The sequence below is a fragment of the Aythya ferina genome (genome assembly GCF_964211825.1).
Source record: "Aythya ferina genome assembly, chromosome: 2".
Classification (NCBI taxonomy): Eukaryota; Metazoa; Chordata; class Aves; order Anseriformes; family Anatidae; genus Aythya; species Aythya ferina.
The window spans coordinates 48,062,752-48,076,164 of NC_140297.1; the positions used below are offsets into that span (position 1 = coordinate 48,062,752).

Genomic DNA, 13,413 nt, shown 5'->3' on the forward strand with positions numbered 1-13,413 from the left:
TTCCACGCCTTGATTCAGCTGCATTACATTATTATTATTTCCATACTGGATATTTCTAGTTCAACGATGAAAAATCGTATAATATTAAACAAAAACACACAAAAACTTGGCTAAACTGGTCAAAAAGCAGTTATTTCTTAGACTTCACCTTTCAAATACATTTTCCCCCCAGAACAAATGCTAATTCAACTTTGTCTATGATACTATTGCCAATATCCAAAATAGGACTGCCAAAACTGCACTTTAGCTGCAATGCCCCACCAAGAGGAAAGCTATTAACAATAGTCCAGTTCTACTGAGCTGTTTGCATATGTGCTGCACGAGTACTCAGTCTGTCAACAACAATAAGCCTACAGTTATTCACCTGAGTGAAACAGTGACACTATGAAGACCACCACAATGACTTACACTAATCATGTTTGGAAAGTGGAAAAAAAAATAAAATTTACAAATTGTTTAATTACTTTTCTTCTTCACTTGAATTTCTCTTGATCCAGGAGGTGCATTAATATCTCCTATCCCCTGAAAGTATACGTATTTCTTCACGGTTATCAAATTGGGTGCAAACTTCCAAACGTCCTCTCTGTCATCAATGATACAAACCATGGAATCCCCACATGGGAAGAGATCTCTAAGAGACAAAATAGTTGATAAAATTAATACAGTTTAGAAATAAATACCATTGCTTAAAATAACTATTGCTGAGATTTTGGTTTATTATGTGTATGTCTGCAGGATGTGCAGATATACGAACCTATCAAAACAAATCACCTATATTAAAATTACAGACATCAAAATACAATAGTCAAGCTAATTAAAGTTAATAAAAACAGCTGTTTTTAAACCCTTATCCCAAAGGCCAGAAGCAAGAACCAACAAGCTTGAGCAAGAGCGAAATGTTACATTTCAGTCTAGTTTTCACAGTTTACATTGACAAACAGCCCCAAGCCAACTATCACACAAATAATACACTATCTATATAAGTAGAAAAAAGACAAGAACAGTTTTAAAAGAGTAGAGCCATTCAATCCATGACAAAAGAAGCAAGAAGTTACTAATATTTATATCAACCACAAGGAGTAGTGACCAAGATATATAAATGCATATGAAAAAACATAGCAAGAAAAGAAAGAAGCTTCTCATCTGCTACAGTCTGATGAGGAGCACACAACTGTTTTTAATCTAGCTTCATGAAATAAATATTTGTCTTTTAGAAAAAAGTCTTTATCCTATAATAAAGATAATAACGATCTATGATTAGAACCTGAGTTTAGACTAGAGTATGAATGGATGACCTAATTTCAAAGGAAGTAACAAACAAGAAAACACCACTGCAGAACAGAATGTACAGCATATTTTAAAGCCAAAAGACTAGCTATGCATGTTTGAACTAACATCAAACTGAGAATTTCGAGGTAATTAAAAACATGCAATATACAAGTCATTACACAAGTCTACAAGCAATAAAATGGCAATACAGTTATTACAAGAATAAAAACTAAGTGAAAAATAACATGCAATTGCTTCACATACTTGTTGTTCCAGTGCCAGAGAATACATTAAATAGATGAAATGCTGCAAAGCATAACATCTTGGTTTTACTGAGGCAGTGTTGATATTTAAGAGGCAGATAAGGAAGCACTATAAATGAGCTAAGTACAGAGGGAGTAAATTTAATTAAACTGACAGTATTCTCTCTTTGTTATGTTATGTTTAAAACATAAGACCCATATACGTACCTAAGATTCCCAGTTTTAGAAAATGGATCAATACATTCATCCCTTGACAATATCCGATGGGAAAATAGTTTCTTTTCAGGGTCCAGAAATCCTTTTGGAAGAAGATGGCACAAGGTCAATACTCAAGACACTTGTTCCTTTGTAACTGTTCTATATAATTCACCTATTTTAATCTGTGCAAAGGCAGTTTAACAATCAGACAATTTTAAGGTAAGAGATTATATAGAGAGTAAAAGGTAAATACAGTGCATCATATATTCCCACTAATGCAGTGGGATTCATTTTAAAAATCTCATTTCATTTTCTTTCAATGTAGCAACAAATTTGATGTGAAAATAACTAATTTGTGACATCCAAACAGATTAGGCTGAAAGATATAGCAGGTGATAGATACACACTCTTTTTGTAACTTACATTTAGACCTCAAGAGTAGTTTTTTTGCTCGTCTTTAAAACTAAATGCTCTCCCTAGCTCATTATGCCTAGGGACTGCAGAGACGTCTCACAAGATTTGGCAGTGTGCTGCAATACTTAAGCACAATGGGCAAGTTAAGGGATGGTTTTAGCTGGAGCTCTAGCATTTGTAGGTTTTAAGTTGTACCTCTAATGCTACTTTAATACATTCACATATAATGAATATATCTCAGAATTCTTTGAAATATTTAGGCTTGGTTGCAGTTACTTGTCTGACTATACTCTTAAAAAAAAAAAAAAAAAAGGAAAAAAGAAACAAGAGAAGCTGTGCTAGCAGACTTTAAAGTAAAGTAAAATACCATTATTTAGGAGAATGGTGACTTAGGTGTACAAACACACATGCACATGCTTCTGAACCTATCCTCAAATAATGAAGTTTATCTTCACGAACAGATGTCACAGCTACATAATTGCATGCTAACTGGGATCTGTAATTTCACCAAATTTACTCTGAAGCAAGCATTAACTTCTCACTATTCTTATAAAAATACAAGGCAGTCAATACTTACTTAGGAACAATTTTTAAGTTTTTATTTTATTTTATTAAATGGTGGCCATCTTATAGCCAGAAGCAGAGTTCAGAATGACTACTGACTCTAGGGACCCACATTTTCTTTCAGGGAGCTTTGAGATTTTCCACACACATCCAACTCCTTTTTAGAAGTCCAGCTCCCAAGGGGTATGTTAAGTTGGGTCTTCAGAAACAGAAGGTATAAATGAAAAATAATAATAAAAAAAAAGTAGTCACTTCTGCAAGGTTGATCCTGTATGTATTTAATATTACTGTGGAATTGGAATAACTTAAAACCCATAAAAGCAAGAAAATTCCGAGTTAAGGACAGAGGTTCAACCTTAACTCACCCGACTATGCTTAAGAATTGCTGCAAACTCGTAGAATCATCCCCTGTAGTGAGACCCTTGCAGTACCTAGGCATAATGAATTGAGAGAATTAGCTACAAAGATTTATTGCCGTAAACACAGATATTTTGACAAACTACATTAGCTGTCATACAAGTTGCTGTTCTCCCCAGCCAGATTCTCTTCTGCTAATTATCTGAATACAGAGAGAGTCCCTACAGTAAAGTGGACTGGAAGGTACTGATTAAATGGCAGAACCAAAATGAGGCATTTAACTGCAGTGTTGTTTAGCAAAAACTGTTTAAAAAAATGGAAATTGAATAAGAAATTCCAAACACAGAAGCCCTTCTTACTGCTACGGATTACAGATGAAATAGTGTTCTAGAGCTATCCAGGTTGGCTTTAGTAAAGACTTGCCAAATGTAGTAATTCCTCTGCCTCCCCTCACCTCCCAATTCACTGAAAATACACTGAGGATATGCGTAACCAGAGACCCACAAACATCTAAGCCCATCTTAAAAGAGGTGGGTCTTTCAAAACTAAGATATTTGAATACCAATATGAACAGATAGTACTGGTCTTGTAAGTAACTTCTTTAAATGTCTTAAATTGTTTTCTTTTGGATGTTACTTAACAAATCAAATCAATAGACACAAATGTTAATGTTTTCATGTTTCATGGAAATGGCAAATAACATTTATCACACTTTTTTTTTCCCCCCAATAGAATGTTAATATCTGCTTTAAATCTTTAAATGGGCTACACTGGCTATTCTATGCAAGAGCAAATGATGCCTAGTGGCTAGATCATATACTGTCATTTAAAGTATTAACTTCTATTTGCAATCATAAGCCAATTAAAACACAAGTCTGAAGAAATAAAAACTTTAGATTAAAAATAAGTAGATGTGGACATGCCCTCTAAGATAAAGAACTTAAGTCTTAGTTATTGTTTTATTTAGAAAAAAAGCTATACTGCTTTCAGTAACAAAAAGAACTGGGAAACCCCCATTATGAAAGACTAGCACCCTTAAAATACAAGTCTTTCAACATTTCAGTGTGAAAAGATTTAGAATTTGATGACAGCATACTGGGTGTTAACCTTTATTATTAAAGCTGCAAGTTTCAAATGGATAATACTTTGCAAAGTATTGGTGTTTTTCTTTAAGAAATGTTAATACAGACTGTCAAAAAAGTTTTTAGATGCCACTTTTTTTGTGGGGGCATTTTGCTGCAAATTTCTATGACTTGGGAAAGATAAAACGTTATCAAATACACAGAAATAGCAGAAATGTTTCCAAGATGTGCTATTAACTTCATTTCATTTATTACTATCCTTTTCCCACCACCACATCCTAAAATAAAATTATAGTCACAGCCTGCTGCTTTAGTGTCAGTTCTGAATTTTATTTAATTGGAGAAGCATCAGTTTGCTCGACTCATTCCAGCAGAAGGATAAATGTTAATTAATTTCACAGTTTGTAAGCATGCTTAGAAGAATAAAAACTTTTGTAGAAGTCAAAATGATTGGTCAAAACTTGCTGTTTCAAATCAAAACTGACACCTTCTACTTATTCTGATAAATAGAGGAAGTGTGCTTTTAAATAGTCTCAGGTTTCCTGAAAACAAATTGAAGACCCTGTCATTATCCTGTGACTACCATATTACTTGGGACTATTCAGTAGACTTACCTAGCAAAGACTATTCCTCCCAATTGTTTGTTTTGGAGTACCTCAGACTGTATATACAGACTTATCAAGCTGCATTTTGTATAAACCTCAGAAAACCAGACTTGTAAACAAGTTAAAAATAAACAAATCCCAACATACAAGACAATTTCAAAATTAAGTAGCTCATTCTGGGGAAGTATCAAATCTTAGAGAAAGGTTGAGATGAATAGTAATTCCAAATAGAAGTGATGTAACACTAAGATCCAATATAAATCTGAAGAAGCCTTTTTAAAAAAATCATCTTATTTAGAACTTTTGAAGAAACTAGTCACTTTCCATTCTGTTTAGGTCCTATGGTAGAACAAGGAAGGAACTGTTGATCTTTCAACAGCATTTAAGATGTTCAGATCATGTAGCACTATGGACTGTCTGCTATTCAGATCTTGCTCCTCTGCGCTACTGGGGGGGGAGAGCTAAAAGCAGGTGAGTGGGGGCAAAGGTGTTTTTAATTTGCTTTTAGTTTCTTACTGCTCTAGTCTTTTAGCAATACACAAATTATATTAAATCTCCTTATGTCGAGTGGTATGCCCATGACAGTAATTTTTGAGTCATCTCCCTGTCCTCATCTCAACCCTTGAACCCTCTTTTTCAACAGATTTTCTCCCCCTCTTCCTTTGCTGGAGGTGGCGGGGAGCACTTGTAGTGTAGTTTAGCCACCCATTATGGCATTGGGGTGAAGTCAACACAGAACCCAAAATTCAATGGCATAAACTTTTACATGCTGCTGATGTCATTATTAAAAGATAATTAACTTCTCATATGCAGAAGAAAAAATTAAATTGGTCAAAATAATCATAGAGAAGAGAAATACTACAGGAACTTCTGGATTTGAAAATCCAGAAGTTTCATGGATGTACAAGATACCACTTTGCAAGTACGTCAAATTAAGAAAGGGCTTATGATAAATGACTTCTTCAGACAAATCGTATTTACAAATATCTGCTAACCCCACTTAACAGCTGACAGGAGTCAATGGGGGTAGTAGAAAAGGACTGATTTGATGTCATCTAGTTTAAAAATGAGGGAAAAGCATTCCAGGACATGGAAGCAGTAGCTCAGTTCACAGATTTCACAGAAAAACAGACTGTATATAGAATTGCTGAGAAAACAAGTATGGACCTCACAAAAAGATTCCTGGCATTTTGTTACAAGTCCTTCCTTTATGTAGCATGGGGATAATGGTAAAATATCAAGCCTACAACTTCCTATGAGAAATCATTTAACCAATACTGCCATCAGGTGGTCTGCATATGTATTAACATATATATATTTCTCTCACTGCATCTTGGTTATGCAGGTGAGCGAGCACATGGACCCAAGGATGTATTAACTGTATCTCCATACCATCATATTTCAGCAGAAAGTATCATTATCACTGCAAAAAAAGTAATCCACTTGTGTTTCAAATGCTTCTGATGAGGTTAGACAACTTCATGAAAGCATGCAGAAGCCTGGAGATGTCAGGAAGCTGTAATAGCCTAGCATGCTCATATTTTAGCTACTTCCTCTATGAAGCAGATGGTACAGGTCAAGTATGATTCCCTCAAAGAGACCTGTCACGCAGTTAAGCATGGGGACTGTAGGATAAACAAAACTTTAGCTCAGAGATTAGAATAAGCAAACAGAACCAAATCACACATTCAGAGAACAGCAATCATTAGTTAATAGTAAGTGCTTTCTTATCTCTACACTTCATTCTTTTTCCTGAGTCTGAAGCATATGTGGTATGCATCTTCAGACTTTAGGCCATAGGCAAATTTTGCCAAGCAAGTCCATTTCAAGAAGATTGGCCATCCGCTTTCTTAATATCAGTTATTTAGATCTATTATAAAAGAAAAACTAAGTCCAATTTTGCTAAAAGAAATAACCACACTCCACATTAAGGAAGACACTAAGGTGCAACAGTGCTGTGCATTAGCAGTACACAACATATAATCCATCAGTGAGAATGACAAAGCTTTAGGAAGAACTTCAAACAACTCAGTCAATATTGAATAACAGAAACATCCACTTGGATGGGCAGGAGAGGACATGACTCTCCTGAACTTTGTTTTGAGAAGGAGAACTAGTTGGAGACCACAAATAGGAATCACTTTCTGACTATAACAATCTCTTATATTTGTTATTATAAGCATTTTCTTATATTGGCATATTTAACATGCGTGAAGAATTATCTAATTAGACAATTCCTTACTAAGACCTAAGACAAGCTAACTAGGATAGTTAGCTCTATTTTGAAAGTTTGCTTTCTTGCCAAATGGCTATTTTTCATTGTGATAGTATTGCTTACAGCACTCATGGCAAAATGACACACAAAAAGAAAAGATGTTAAAGACAACTGAAGTAGATGGGTAGGGTGAGCTAGGTGAAATTGAAGAGCAGCAAGTATAGGTTGACATGCAGAGCCACAACCTAAAAACATTGTTAATCATACTGTCTGAGTTACAGGCTGTTAATAAAGAGAAATCTGAGGTGAAAATGATGTTCTATCAAGAAGACTAAAGATAAAGTTCTTTTTTTTTTTTTTAAAAAAAAAGTTTAAATGTGGTCACACCCCTAACATTACCTTGATCCATACACTTGTGTAACAGGGTAGATTGCTTTTATGTATGTTGGAAGAGCAAAACATTTCATGCAATGATCCACACCATAGACTATTACTGCTATAAACTTTAGAATTTAAGTGGAAATTTTCAGTTACAAGGAGAAAACGTGAGTTTTTGAGAATACATGAAAATACCTTTAGATCCCTCCCTTAGCCCTCTATTAAGTGCATCACAACTCCAGGACACAAACAAAACTTCTTTAACTTGATACAGAGCAAGCTTCCTCTAGTGAAGGGAAACAGTAGGTTTCTCCCCTGCTCCCCCTCTCCCCTGAAGGAGATAGTTCCATAAAAATCTCAACACAGAACTGTAGTTTTAGATTTCTAAGATAAGTAATGTTGCATATAATTATTAAATTCCATCAACAAAATATCTTACTTAATTCAATAGGAAGACAGTAAGGCAGTAATTGTCGTGCTACAATCTGTCCCTAACTAATCAGGGAAGTAATAAAAAGCATGTCTGGTTAAAAAAAAAAAAAAAGACTATTATTGGCCATACATGCGTAGTGCCTAAATTCCAAGACAAGAATTCTGCTTAGAGACAGACTATTTAGGAAGTGTTTTCACAAAACCAAAGAACAAATACTTGAAAACAAACACTGGAAGACAATGAATTATATGAGTATAAAAGGCAGACTACTGAGCTACTGATGAACATAATATACTACTCACCTGCAATTGTATGTGCATAAAGTCTGCTGCCAAATGTAAAAACATGCAATTCATACAGCTTGGCAATTTTTTCCAGGAATTCCTTGCAGTGTGGACGCAAACGAGTATGTAACATAGGTTCACCTCGACCTAACTGGAAATGAAATATTCCCTAAAAGAAAAAGCATGTTTAATATAATCAAAATACCAAACAAAAATGCCAACATCACAGAAATGTCCCCCTCTCATGACTTCCACTACTTTTATTCTGTTTGATTAGGCTAAAGCAAGTTTCTACCACAAAGATTATGTGAATAAAAAAAATCCAAACCACATTTTTGCTCTGGACAAAGCAGTCCAATATAAAGTTTTGCAAATTCAGGAAGCTGCACTGTTGAAATGTTTATGATCAAAATAACTTTCATTTATAAGTTTTAGTTATACCACATCAATCTCAAAAATGTACCTTGAAAAATTTCTCAGAAAGTTCACAATCTCACTTTAATTCGTACTACTGCATGGACTTCACTCAGATTAATTAAATTAAATTTAGAGCTCCGGAAAGACTTAGTTGGATGACAAATACTACATCTATGAAATTATACCATTAGGTAGCAAACCACGGAGGAACTTTGCAGAAAAAGTCTCAGATAAAATCTCAACATCTTTTTAAAAATGCTTTTCTTAAAACCAAGCACTTGTATATATAAAGGCCCAACCTTTCAAATACCCAAGGGTTCTGAGCTATCAAACTGAATACTCACTATTCTCTTTCATATCAATTACATTTAAGTACATTTACAGTTTGGTTTTGCTAGCAGGTATGAATACGTGCTGAACTTACTGGACACGAGAGAATGACAGGAGAAAAGAGATGAACGAAGCAACCGCAGGTTGCATAACACTGAATTGGATTTTGGATTGGCATCTTTCTGTACAAGACACTGAAGACACATTCCAACATGCTTCTTGCTTTAAAGTTCCACGTTGGAAATACTATAAACAGTAAGAGCCCCTATCGATTCAATGATAGGTGTTTAATGAAATTAAACAGCAACACCCAAGAAAGCAAGCAAACAAAACACATGGAACAAAAAAAAGCATTAATACACATTCAGGGAGAACTGACAGACCTACTAAAACACAGAATTACCCAGAAAGGGGCTTCTGATGATAATTCACTATATACATCTCACACTTGGAAGAACAAAAAAAAAGTCTTATTACTAGGTATTCAGTCTGAGCTGTACAGGAAGGAAAGCTGAGATTAGAAATAGCTACCTTAATTTTTTTTTGCTTTATGCAACTAGAACGGAAAAGTGAAAAGTGACACATTAATGGAAGAAAAAGCTGTCAATTTAAATGGGGGTTGGGGGAAAGGAATGTATTTCAGAAGATATTTTTAATTTTCTGTTATTCTTCGGATACCAAATGCATACCTTATTGGACATTTGTTGACAGTGCTGTTCAGTAGTATGGATCAATGTTTGGTCCAAATCAACCATAAGCACTAATTTTCGATTTCGGTGTAGTCGCTGTTGATCTTCTCTTCCTAATTGTTCAGCTTGCTAAAATGAAATATTCACAGGCTAAGCTTAATTTTGAAGAAATAAAAATGTCTGTACATTGTGAACTTGAGAAGAAGTGTTGCTACAAGCTAACTACAAAAGAAATAATGCTTCAACATAAATGATCGCAGCCATGTCTGCAATTTTTCCTATAAAAATAATATTCCTAAAGGTCTATACTAACCTATATGATACTAACAACTTTTAAAATTGATTAACTCAATAAGTAGCTTTCTATATATAATAAGTAATCACCAAATTCATTTAAGGCCAAGATTCTTAAGACTAGCAGCTTTGGGGTAAAACATGTTCATCATTAGTTCTGAAAATTTTTTGTTAAAGAATAGCCAAACATAATATCCATTAAGTATAATGCTGTTGACAACATTAGGTTGAGGTTTAAACTGAAGGTGCTAATGACAGATACCATAACTCTAAACCTAAAGTATATGTATCTTCAAATATTTTAATCATGTAGTTCTAGCAAGGCATTGATTAAAAAGCATTTTCTTGTAAGTTTGATTTTTTTTTTTTTTTTTTTGAAACTTTCAAAGTAATGCATTAAGCTCTATGTTCACTTTAGACACTTCTAATGGCAAGTCGCAGTACTAGCCACCAGACAACTAAACATAAAAGTGGAGCATTCTAAAGAAGCAGGGGTCAAGCACAAAGTGCCCTTTGAAAGACTCCTCTACAATGGGGATGGCTTCTAGCTGCTTGTATCTACATATTTATTCTCATTGGCATGCTTTGAAGAGTTACTAGCTAAAGCCAACAACATAAAAAGTAAAAACACCACAAAAGAGTCTGCATCATGTTGGTAAGAAAGATGAATGGGATGCCCATCGTAAAAATAAACACACTTTTTCCTCTAAATAATTTGACATGAATATTTTGGTAACTCATCTAAATGAAATATTTGAAAAGTAATGAAATAAATTTAAAATAGAGGTAAACTGTAAACAAACTATCTTGACTGTATTCAAGGATTAATTTCAGTTAAACATGTGTTCACCCTGATTAAAGACTTTGCAAACTTTGTTTCCACTATCTGAAATATGTTCAATTTTCTGCCAACTGTCCATTCTTCAACACAGAAATATTAAAGTTATAAGTTTTCTACCTACTATCGCAGAAGTGCCATCTTTTCACTGCACAGCCCTAAAAAAAACACTGTAAAACCTGATACAATCAGTCTACATTAGGGTAAACACACAAAAACCCTGGGCTACGGATGTTCATCACCAAATTTCTCTTCAAAAGGAAGCCAAATATTTTATATAAAGATATACAACATTGAAGAAGCTCCTATAACTAAGCTTCTCAACAGTGGAGCTACAATGAAAGGTATGATTAAAGGAAAGCATGACAGTACTTACCTCAGAGCTCACTTTCAGTTCTGGGACACTATGGACCATAGACACAGTTGCTGTGGATAACGGTACATTCTGTTTTCCGTTCTTGCTTTGTATCCTAATCATAAAGGGAAAACAGACATCAAAAGAGCAAAACTTTGGTGAAGGAAAAGTTCAACACACTAAAACCTGTAGTACCAAACCAGTCACCACCAAAAAAAAAAAAAAAGAGGTTAAAAAGAGCTACTTTGACTAATATGCTCTTTCAAATTCTTGTCAATGTGGGTTATTGGGGAAAAAAAAAAAAAAAAAGATGAAAAGACCAAAGAAGCTCTCCATAAAAACCTTGCCAAAAAATTCGTTGTAATTAGTTATGCTTCATATAACCTTGTATAATGACACTAAGGTTAAAGAAAAGGCAGTATGTATTCAGTATTTGAAAAGTTATAAGTTAAGTGTAACTACTAAAGTTAAAATTTATTTTCCTTTTTTTTTTTTCATAATCATTCAGCAAACTATTGCCTACTCTTCTCCAAGACAGACTGTGAAATAAATCTATGCAAATGATAGGCAACGTTACTCTTTATGTGTAGCAGAGTGACTTACATGTGACTGGCTGCTTCAAGAAAAGCAGCCAAAAAACCTTATACATATGCCTCCCTTTGGCACAGAATGGTATACTATGTGTGAATTATATATACACACTCATATGAACATCTGAATGATATATAAGTGGATATGTATTCATATACATGATTATGTCTATCTATACACACATGTACATGCAAATATGAAGTTCCTCGAAAATGGACCAAGTAACTCTATATAGCTTCAGTATTACTAGCTTCCAACTAACACAAAAATTTGTAGCAAAGTAATACCCAATTCAAGACATTATTTCTGGTTCATCTACACTAAAAATACTACTGTGCAAGTTTTGCAGCATGTGACAGGCATCGTTTAATTTTTCCATGTACCTGTCCAACCAAGGACAAAATTCTTTTAATCTCTGGCTGTTGATTCAATATAAAAGCCAGTGGAAACAGTTTTCACTTACAGAATCATAGAATCATTATGGTTGGAAAAGACCTTCAAGATCATCTGGTTCAACCATCACCCTACCACTAATGTCACCCACTAAACCATGCCCCTAAGCACCACATCCAACCTTTCCTTAAACATCCCCAGGGACAGTGACTCCACCACCTCCCTGAGGAGCCTGTTCCAATGCCTGACTACTCTTTCTAAGAAATTTCTCCTAATTTCCAACATAAACCTCCCCTGGCACAACTTGAGGCCATTCCTTCTATTACTACCACTGGTTATCTGCAAGAAGAGGCCGTCCCCCAGCTGCCCACACCTTCCTCCTTTCAGGCAGTTGTAGAGATCAATAAGGCCTCCCCTGAACATCCTCTTCTTCAGACTAAACAACCCCAGTTCCCTCAGCTGCTCCTCACAGGACTTGTGCTCCCGGCCCTTCACCAGCTTCGTAGTCCTTCTCTGGAGGACATGCTCCATGGCCTCGATGTCTTCCTTGTAGTGAGGGCCCCAAAGCTGAACACAGTATTCAATGTCAGGCAGGACGTGCCTTTCATAAACCCATGCTGACTGCACCTGATTCCCAGGTTATCCTGCATATGCCGTGTGACTGTATTCAAGATGACCTGTTCCGACACCTTTCCTGGTACTGAGGTCAGGCTGACAGACCTGTAAGCAAGGAGTAGCAGGTCTGTTTCCACCTAAATCGTGGGGGATTTATTCTGCTGCCCGTCCCAGATTTCCAAGTCAGAAGGCTGAGTACCCCAAGGATAAGTGGTCTGACTTAGTAAAGACAGATGTAAAGAAGGCATTGAGAACCTCAGCCTTTTCCTTACCCTCAGTAGTCATGTTCCCCACTGCATCCAGTGAAGGATGGATGGAGGTTGTCCTTGGCCCTCCTCTTACCGTTAATATACTCAGAAAAAACTCTTTTTAACCACAGGTGCTAGGTTGAGCTCATGCTAGGCTTTAGCCTTCCTGATTTTCTCCCTGCAAACGCTGGCAACTTCCTTGTACTCTCCCCAACTTGCCTGTCCCATCTTCCCAGACATAAACTTTTTCTCCCGAAGACTCAGCAAAAGTTCCCTGTTCAGCCATGCAAGCCTTCTTCCCCACCAGCTCATCTTACGACACACAGAACAGCCTGCTCCTGCACCTTGAAGACTTCCTTCTTGAGGAGCATCCAGCCTTCCTGGACCCCTCTGCCCTTCAGGACCGACTCCCAAGGGACCCTCCCTACCAGTGTCCTGCCCTCTGGAAGTCCAAGGTAGCAGTTTTACTGACCTCCCTCCTGACTTCAGGAGGAAAATAGAATAGTTCAGAATACTTCTACTTCAGAATAGAGAACTCTACCATTGCATGGTCACTCTGCCAAGACAGCTCCAACCACATC

General features: G+C 35.8%; 1 protein-coding gene across 1 annotated transcript in view; it reads right to left on the reverse strand.

Annotated features, from left to right (window-relative positions):
• CTDP1 (CTD phosphatase subunit 1) overlaps window positions 1–13,413 on the reverse strand; it is an 87,699-nt gene that overhangs the window by 59,130 nt on the left and 15,156 nt on the right. Inside the window, exons 3-7 of the mRNA XM_084508918.1 lie at window positions 11,007–11,100; window positions 9,499–9,627; window positions 8,081–8,231; window positions 1,740–1,830; window positions 465–631 (exon numbers count right to left, since the gene is read on the reverse strand). Coding sequence (XP_084365044.1) covers window positions 465–631; window positions 1,740–1,830; window positions 8,081–8,231; window positions 9,499–9,627; window positions 11,007–11,100 — 632 coding nt within the window. The remainder of the gene's footprint in view (window positions 1–464; window positions 632–1,739; window positions 1,831–8,080; window positions 8,232–9,498; window positions 9,628–11,006; window positions 11,101–13,413) is intronic.